Here is a 10172-nt window from a genome sequence, read left to right on the forward strand (position 1 = left end):
TCCTTTTACTTTCCTCTTGTCCCACTATCATGTTCGGCCTTCATTTGGGTTTCAGTAATTTCTCTCAATTACATTGCCCTTGATCAAGACTTACCAAGTATCCTACACCCTCCTTGCCATCGATTTTAGATCACTTGTTGTTCCCTTGTCCCTAGGTTTGTTGGCTCCCCATTCCTTCCCCACACCTCCCCTTCTCCCATATCCCCCAGAACCATCGGTCCTTTGTTTTCTCCTCCAGATTGCTTATCCCGCCTATCTCATCTAGATAAACATGCAGAGACAATAATAAGCATAAAAACAAGACAGAGCAAAATAAAACAACAAGAACAAAAAAACAACGACAAAAAAAAAAGAGAGAAAAAAACCAATAAATAGTTCCAGGTCTGTTTGGTGACCTTTAGGAGTGTTTTCCTGTCCAGTCTGATGGGGTGCCACGCCCTGGCCCCAAAGTCTATTTTTGGTATTCCCGGGACTTCATTGTTTTGCTTCCCTTGCTGCTCTGTTGCACGCCCTTAGCGTTTCTACCCAGTGTGATGGGGTCAGATCGGGCACAGTTCCCACACTGTGCCTCCAGTGATGTCCCTCGAAGTGCTAGGGGTCAGTGAGGGAAGTTCTGTCTCGTGGTGGGGCCGGCCCTATGGTCCTCTCTGTGCATTGGCTGCCAGTGACATTTTCAAAGTAGACCCACAAGTATTTGTTGATGGATTGAGTGTGGACTGTGAAAGAATGTTTAAGGCATCTAAGATGTTTCTTACCTCATTGGCATGAGTAGTTGGGAATTTACTTAGCTGTGCAAAACTGGACAGAGCAGTTTGGGGGCAGATGGCATGAAGCTCAGGAGCTTTTCTGAAATGCCTAGTAGACAGTCAAGTAGACAGGTTAAATTGTCATTGGAATATACAAATGTGGAGCTCAGAAGCGAGCCAGAGAGAACCTGAACTGTACATGTGGGACTTGTTAGCCTCTAGACAGTATTTAAATAAAATATAGGGCCCTGGGACGGGATGAGGTCACCTGCGTGTCTCCTGAAACAATCTGAGGCCTGAGCCCTACAGGCGCTCTCTGGACTATAGACATTGGGGAGATAAGGAAGAGCCAGCTAATGAGCATTGAGCCTAGAGCCTCGGATTTAGCAACAATATTCTCTGTGTTTTTCCACGTGTTCGAGGAGTAGTGGAGAGGGTTTCAAAGCAAAATGCAAGGAGAGGAACCGGAAGTCGAGAGTGTAGTATTTCATTACACAAGTTACCATCTGGTGGATGAGGATAAAACAAGACCAAACCTGTTGCTGTCAAATTGATTTGGACTCGTGACAAAAGTAGAACTGAGCGCTGTAGGGGTTTCTTCGTTGTAGTCTTTACAGGAACAGATTGGCAGGCCTTTCTTTTGAGGTGCCACCCAGGGGGTTCTGAACCAGCATCCTTTTTATTAGTAGACATGCGCACACTTCTGTGCCACCCAGGGACCTGCTAGTTGCTGATCCATGGGGTCAGTTCTTGTTCATAGTGACTCTGTAGGGCAAGGTAGAACTGCCCCTGTGGGTTCCCAAGGCAGTCTCGTTTCATGGGAGTAGAAACCTCATCTTTCTCCTGCTGAGCAGCTGGTGGTTTCGAACTGCTGATCTTGCGGTTAGCATTGCAACGTGTACCCCATACACCACTAGAGCTTGTCACTAGTTATCGATAGGTCCTCACCAAAGTCATCATCTCATTCGTTGAGAGGTGGCTCCCTCCCAGTGTCTAGGTGCCATATTTGAATTAAACAACAACAAAACCACTGCCATCGATTCCATGCCAACTCTTAGCAACCTCCATGTGGGTTTCCATGATGGTAACTGTTTATGGAGTAGAAAGCCCCATCTTTTGCCCTCAGAGCAACTGTGGTTTCGAACTGCCATCTAGATCACAGCCCAACATGTAACCGTGAGGCCACCGGAGCCCTTTATATTTGAATAGAAGTTGTTTCTATTTCAATCATGTTAATTTCTCAAAATTGTTCTGATAATACTTCTCACCAGACACCCTCGCTCTGTAATCATTTAGGGCCTGTATACATTTTTAATCACTTGGAGTTTTAGATTGGACATCAGTGGAACAGATTAAGTGACTTGAAAAGAATTAAAACTAAGGAGCAAAGCCACCAAGCTGGATCAGCGAGGATGCTTTAATAATCTTTTCACAACTCTTCATTTAAAATCTTTTACAAGAGCTGTTACATTGCAGTGTATTTTATAAGAAGCATAGTTGAGTAGAAAAGAATGCTTATCTTCGGCTCTTTCCACCATATGGCCGCAAACAATGCACTACTGCTCACTTGGTGGCTGCTTGCCTTAATTGCAAGCGGGGTGGGGATCACATAGCGTTGTAATGTCAACCTATAAAAGTTTATTATAGGACACCTAATAGAGCCATACAAGAGCAACATTTTGTAATTTTAGGTTATTTCTAAACATGTATGTACCTTTTATTAATTACAGACTATTTTTGATGGCTGTAGTGTGGCAAAAATGTATGTTCTGTTAATAGAGGTTAAAGGAGCAGTTCATAGGCATTACATATTACCAAGGAGCACAGTTTTCCATGGCATTTCTTCTGCCACATTGTATTCGTCATATTTAGATTATATATGAATATTGTGAAGCTAACTCAGTTCGTATCATAGAGTCTCCTCACTGTAGCATGTGTGTGACTTTTCTGAGTCTCAGGGTTATTTTCCTTGCTGTGTTTTATCTGCATAATTAACAGTTGTGTTGACTTGCAATTTCTTCCAAGAAGATAAGCCTTCTGTAAACCAAACATTTGACCTTTCCCCCTCTGCCTATCCACCTCGCCAAAGTAAAGATTTAAATAAAAGAAGCATCCAATTCCAGGTGGTTTTTCTGTTTGATGTGGACTCAAGGAGCTATGAGGTGTGTGTGTGTGTGTGTGTGTGTGTGTGTGTGTAAGCACACACAGGGTGGGGTGGGGCGGATTTGAATAGAAGTGGTCACTTTGTGTGCTGTGGCTGCCACAGACAGAAAGGCCACAAACGTGCATCCCAACAGTGGAAACACATGGCTGCATCCTCGAACTCTGGCCATACATGAAATGTTGTGCCTGTTTCTGGTTGCCTTCTTTTTGTTCCAGGGGAGAAAGATGGGGCTTATTACTCCCGTATGGAGTTACAGCCTGGGAACCCCCGGGGCAGTTCTACCCGGCCTTTACCGTCACTGTGAGTCGCGTTGATGGCAGAGATGGTTTTTCCATTGTGGAGGATTACTTACAAATTAGAATCTACAAGGTAAAACGGCATCTCTGTATGTGTCATGAGAGGAATAGTTGGACTCCCTTGGAATGGTTTCCCTGTGTAACCTCAGGGGAAAGTACCCCAACCAATAGGAAGGCAGCTTTCGGTCAGCATGAGGAGGGAGGAAGAACCTAGCGCAAGAGCTGCCCAGGTCGCTTTGTGCAATAGCAACGTCTCCTTACTGAAAGTAGTGCCAGGAAGCCGGGTATAAAGCCCCTTCGCTGTGTTGGAAGGGAGGTGGGCCTGTGTTAGTACTGGGCGCCTTTCTGAACCTCCGATTCTCTGTTTCCAAAGAAACCTGATAAATGAGATCTTGACCACAGGATGTAGGAGACAATGGGAAGCAGTGAGCACACCACACCTACCAGGAACAATAGGCTTGTGGGACAGCCAGAGGCTGTAAACAGTGCAAAAAAGAAATCATTGACCTTTGTGCACAAAGGACCTTATCTACAAAATGAAGGCAGAACATACAGATGGGGAGAAAATAAGTCTTAGTAAATACGACTTAGAAAAATAAGTCGTACGAACTAAAGGTTTAACATCCAAACCATGTAAAGAATTCAGTGGAGACTCAAAGCCCATCTGTAGGCAACTGGACACCCCCTTACAGAAGGGTCGTGGGGAGAAGACCAGCCAGTCAGGGTGCAGTGTAGCAATGATGAAACATACAACTTTCCTCTAGTTCCTAAATGCTTCCTCCCCCCCATCCTACCCCCACTATCTTGATCTCAATTCTACCTTACAAATCCGGCTAGACCAGAGGATGTACTGGTACAGATAGGAACTGGAAACACAGAGAATCCAGGACAGATGATCCCTTCGGGACCAGTGGTCAGAGTGGCCATACCTGGAGGGTGGAGGGAAGGTGAGGGAGGGGGGAACCAATTACAAGGATCTACATATAACCTCCTCCCTGAGTAATGGATAACAGAAAAGTGGGTGAAGGGAGACAGTATAAGATATGACAAAATAATAATTTATATTTTATCAAGGGTTCATGAGGGAGGGGGGAGCGGGGAGAGAGGGGAAAAATGAGGAGCTGATATCAAGGGCTCAAGTAGAAAGAAAACGTTTTGAGAATGATGATGGCAACAAATGTGCTTGACACAATGAATGGATGTATGGATTGTGATAAGAATTGTACGAGCCCCCAATAAAATGATTTTAAAAAAAAAGAATTCCTAAAGCTTAGCAAACCGTTCAATAAAAAACTGGACAGAAGATTTGAACAGGCATTTCTCATAAAGATATGCAGCTGGACAACCAGCACCTTAAAATGCACGTCATGTCAGTCATCAGTCCCGAGGGACAATGAGAGTGAGGAAATGGCGAGGAGGCCATGCCTGACTGCTCTGGCTGCGCAAGAGACAAGGAGAATCCACCTGCACACAAGCCCCGAGCCAGGTGCCACACAGCCGAGCTCTGCCATGCCCCACTCTCCCATCTTTATCCTGCCACCAACTTCCTCCCGCCACACTCCGCTTTCCTGCGGGGTGTGAATATGTGTTACAGTAGCCACAGAGAACCCACAGACAATTGTGGGGGTTTGTTAAGGAAGTTAAGGATGCTGCCATTGGACCACAACCCCACCTCTTCTCTGCCAGCAGCCTAGTGTCTCTCTGGTCCCAGGCCTCTCAGCCAGTCCCTTGGCCTCTGCCTCTGTGCCCAGGAAGTGCACCTCCCTGTCCCACCATCTCACATCTCAGGAGTGCAGCTGCTCGGCTCTCTCAGCCTGGCTCCGGTGCTCTGTCCCCTGGTCTCTGTGCCTTAGCCTCTGATGCCACCGTAGTAAGGGACCTCGAATGTGCTCTACTGGTGCCTCCTCTTCCTTGATGGTCCTGGGATTCTCTCTGTCCCCGCTTCTGAGATGGCTCTCATGAACAGGGGACTGGCCGCCTAAACTGACCAAGCCCCTATGTTAGTATTACACACCCCTGCATGCATATTCCCATCCAGTCATGTAGTGGGAGTTACAGAAACATGGATAGAAGAGCCCTATTAGGAAATCTTACGTCACCATAAGGCTTCAGAAGGTTCAGGGGGAAAATTCCATTTTTCCCTGAGCTTTTTGATGTACCCTATTTGGGAAGAGTGGTCCATTGGAGATAGCATGTGGGAGGACGGGGATAAACAACGGGGTTGGAGGCAGAGCATCATTGTGCAGGCGATCCCGGGAGACACGGGCAGGTGAAGGAGAAGGCGTGGGAAGACCAGCACAGCCGAGGCTCCCTTCCCCGGTACAGCTGAGCAGGGAATGGAGGCAGTGAGCCTGGTCCTGATAACAAAGTCACCGGGTGCTGTAGTGAACGGTGGGAGTCAGGATGGAAGGTCAAGCACTGATTGAGAAAAGCGGATTGAACATTTTGATGAAAGAGGCCATGTGTTTCAGAAGTGCTGTCACATTGTCCACACCTAGCAACCCTGCAGCACAGGTAGACCTGCCCCTGTGGTTCTCCAGACGTCCCCGTCTTTACAGAGGCAGCCACGCTCACCTTTCTCCGGCCGAGCTCAGTGTCGCACCTGCACACCAGCATGCTCTGAATTGGAAGGGACCCGATGGCAGTGAGATTGGTATTTTGCTTTATCGTATTTCTCACCCAGAGAATTAAAAAGATGACCGGGGCTTACCTGTGGTGGGACAATTGGGAGTGCAGACGGAGGCCTGTGTGTGTTAGCTCTGTGTCGTGGACCGACCAACAGTTGGCGAAAACAAAGAGCCATTCTGAGAACGGGGGAGGATTGGGTGGCATTTTGTTCTGTCGGCCACAGGCTCCGAGCCGACTTGACGGCCCCACACAACATGTGCGCTACCGCTTCACAGCCACAGTGGGCTGCATGGTCTAAATGTGCTGTTCAAGCAAGAAATAATTTGCTTTGAAAGCAAACTTCTCTGAGGCAAGAAAGAAATTTTGGAAACCGTACTTGATGAAATAATATTTGTCATGGATGAGGAGTGTATGGGGTGTGTTTTGGTTTTGGGTAGATAAAGCCCCCCCCCCCCACTATTATCCATGTGACCAGCCCTCGATACATCGTTTCAAAATAACTTACGTATTTGATTTCCAAAGGAAAAGGCTGTCTGATGCTCATTGTCTCTAAAGTCCTAAGTCTTGCCTTGTAACGTTATTAACAGCATTATTCTCTAAGTTGAAAGCCACAAGACAAATCAAGAAAATGAGAGGACCATTACTACGCTAAAGGACTCCTTCTTTTGACTCTATGACAAATAGTAGCCAGTTGTCAGTTTTTGCGGAAACTCCGAGCAATCTGTCACCCTAAAATAGTTTTAGGGACAAACTAGAAATTTTATCAACAGTTTAGATTTGAAAACTGGAATTTTGGGGGCTGTGCACTATACATAGAATATGGGTTTTAGGGTATGTACTATATTCTACAAACAAAAGGGGAAGGACAAATAAGTAAAAATATATGTGAATTTAAGTAAAAAGCAATAAAGAGATAAACAAATTAAACTAAAAGAGAGAGAGGAGCCATAGCCTTTAAGACCCATCAGGTCTCATCATCAGCCTGAGTGGCTCTCCAAGGAGGAAGAGTAAAACTGAGAGGGGCTTAGATTCTCTTGTGACATGCAAGTGGTTCAAACAAAAAACCAAAACATTAACATTTTTATATTGGCACTATCCAACAAACAGTACCTAGAGGCTGAAATTATTTCCCTATATTCCTTAGTGTTATATTCTTATCCCTTCATTTTGGAAACTTGGAGCTAAGAGAACTTTGCCTTAGCGTCTTCATTGAAGTTTTCTATTGAAGTTAGAAAATCGCCTGAATTGCCTGCGTAATCTATCCCTATGCTCATTTTATTTTCAGCATGCAGACTCTTTTTTTTTTTCCACATTGAGAGTTTTAAAGAAAAGCTGTGGTATTGAAATGTTTTATCAGTACAGGTAACTAAAACACTGTTTTTCTCGACACCGGACTTAGGAAACAGAAGTGATGTGACTCCTCTGGTTTTCTTTCAGGTCTTCGGATCACGGTGCTTCTGACGTCCTTCCTCATGGTTTTGGGAACTGGTCTCAGATGCATACCCCTGTCAGACTTAATGCTTAAAAGAAGGTAAATCCTATCCATCACTTGAGACGCGTTGCTCACGGTTTTCCCTTTTATCATGATTATATGACGTGGAGTGGGTTAAAACACTTAATAGAGCAGTTCCGTTTTAAGAGGATGACTACTGAAGGGTCATATCCAGAGAGGCAGCCTTTCCCCCTTGGTGATGATTACTTCCGGGAGCATTTATGAGGTGCCATGTGTAAGACGCTACAGTAGCTCTTGTTGAAATAGAGAGAGAACAGGTTCGTCTGCACGCTCTCCAGAGCCGTCACGAGGGGTGCAGTGTCACGGACTCAGCCCCAGCTCACAGCCACCTGCACGCAATAGGCCGAGACCCTGCCCAGTCCTGGGTGGTCCTCGAAGACTGTAGCCACCATGTCAGTCTCGGCCACTGAAAGTCTTCCTGGGTTTTGTCGACCACCTTCTGTCTTACCGAATGTGTTGCCTTTCTCCAGAGACTGGTCTGACATAAAAACATGTCTGAAGTTCATGAAATGAAGTTTCACCTCCCTCATGTCTAAGGGACATGCTGCCTATTGGAAAATTATAGTGTAACGTAAGAACCCTATGATTAATTCCATAAACCAAACACCAAACAGGTTGCTGTTTAAGTCAACTCCAGTTTATAGCAAAATACAGGACTGAAGTACGGCCAGAGTTCTCCTTGGGAGCAAGGGTGGCGAGACTTCATGTTAACATACTTTGGACAGGTTGTCACGAGAGGCTGGTCCCTGGCGAAGGACATCGTGCTTGGTAAATCGAGGAAGGCTCTCAAGGAGGTAACTGACAGCAAGGCTGCAACAGTGGGCGCAAGCACAGGAAGCGCTGAGGACCATACAGGACTGGGCAGGGTGTCCTTCTGGTGCGCGTAAGGTTGCTATGGGTCAGAACTGACTCAGTGGCCCTAACACCCACAGGACAGGACAGAGTGTTTCCTATAGGGTGTCCAAGGCTGTGTGTATTCTTCATGGAAGGAGACTGCCAGCTGCTCCCCCCATGGAGTGGCCGGTGGATTTGAGCCACTGACCTTCCAGTTAACCGCCAGATGCTTACCTGAGACGCCACCGGTTCCTGAGTTAGACCATGGCAAAGGTGTGAAATGGCCCGAGACAGAGAAAAGCTTTGCTGAGTTTATCAACAAGAAGCCTCTCTTGCATGAGGTGATAAGCGACCCAAGCCCTGGAGGATGAGGACAATTCAGGTATAATGTGATTAGTGTAATTAAGGCAAGGGGCTTCGGGTGTGGGAGAGCAGGGCCAGCAGGTCAGCACAGGTCTCATCTGGGATGGACGGGGAGTTTCCTTTGTGGACAGCTGTATTTCTACAACTTAGCTTCATGGATTTATTCCCGGGGGCAGGAGTATATGAAGATTTAAGGTGGTTCTTTCCATGTTGATTGTAATATTAATTATTTTACCTATAATAAGCTTCAATTAGAAAACACTTTTATCAAACGAGACCTCAATTATTATTTTTTTGAGGTTGAAATTGCATTTATTTTTCAAGTTTCTGAAGTTTCCTCTTACGTTTAAACCATTGTTATATGTTTTTATACATCACATACCGGATATTCACTTAATATCATGCAGCAAGAACATGGGCGTTCTTTTTTTAATCATCTTTTACTTTTAAAATTTATTATTAATTGGGAATTAATACATATATCATTCCACAGTTCAGTCACGTCAAGCAGTATTGTACAGTTGCTGCCACAATCAGGTTCCAAGCATTCTTTTTCCTCTGGACTTCTTGACATCATTTCCCTTTTATCCCTCCACCCCCGTCACTATATTCCCCCTGCCCCCGAAACCCTTGCTTTACTTGCAGTCCCTATGGGTTCATCCGTCCTGAGTTGCATATAGCAGAACACAGAACAGCAGGTAGCACAGCTTCACGAGTGTGACCTCCAGTGGCATAACACCTCTGAGATACACCCTAACACGAGCGAACAAGAACAAAACAACACAGAAGAGGCTGGAAATCAGATCAGGTCCAGCATGCATCAGAGGGGAGAGCCCACTGACAAAGTTTTAACTGTTCAAGTCAGATTTACAAGCCATCAATTCTTAATGTTTCTCAAATTGGAGTCCAAGTGTGTCCTTGAGAGACACAGAACTTTCCCCCCCTTTAAACAGAACGCACAAATTACTCAATGTTAGAAAACACTAGTGTGTAGAATAAAAGAACCGGGATATAAGAAGAGGAGGTTGGAAAATGGCATTCTGATTACAAAGGGTCTTTTTTTTAAATAACAATTTTCATTGTGCGTTAGTTGGGGTGGGTTACATTTCAGAGCATCAGGTTACGAAGGTCTTGATACCATCCTGAAGAATTCGACTTTCTTCACCAGACTGAGTAGCCACAGGATGAGACAGTGTCAGATAAATAACTGATGTGAGGTATGTGGATGGGTATAGTGGGTAGAGATTGCTGACCGGAGACCCACAAAGGTGCAATGAGAGCCCACAGGGGAGTTGTTTTTGTTTTTTTTTAATCATTTTATTGGGGGCTCGTACAGCTCATCACAGTCCACACATACATCCATTGTGTCAAGCACATCTGTACATTTGTTGCCCTCATCATTCTCAAAACATTTGCTTTCTACTTGAGCCCTTGGCATCAGCTCCTCATTTTTCCCCTCCCTCCTTGTTACCCCTCCCTCAATAACCCTTGATAATTTATAAATTATTGTTATTTTGTCATACAGTACACTGTCTGACTTTCTCTTCACCTACTTTTCTGTTGTCCGTCCCCCAGGGAGGAGGTTATATGTAGATCCTTGTAATCGGTTCCCGCTTTCTACACGCCTC

The 10172-nt window shown here is 45.4% G+C and overlaps 1 protein-coding gene across 1 annotated transcript in view; it reads left to right on the plus strand.

The window, feature by feature from the left end:
• The window catches only part of SLC49A4 (solute carrier family 49 member 4), a 108921-nt gene that overhangs the window by 8545 nt on the left and 90204 nt on the right, over positions 1–10172 (plus strand). The window contains exon 3 of the mRNA XM_030884814.2: positions 7272–7365. Coding sequence (XP_030740674.1) covers positions 7272–7365 — 94 coding nt within the window. The remainder of the gene's footprint in view (positions 1–7271; positions 7366–10172) is intronic.

Source organism: Echinops telfairi, unplaced genomic scaffold, assembly GCF_000313985.2.
Source record: "Echinops telfairi isolate 266 unplaced genomic scaffold, ASM31398v2 ScPeMD7_17;HRSCAF=63, whole genome shotgun sequence".
NCBI classification, from domain to species: domain Eukaryota; kingdom Metazoa; phylum Chordata; class Mammalia; order Afrosoricida; family Tenrecidae; genus Echinops; species Echinops telfairi.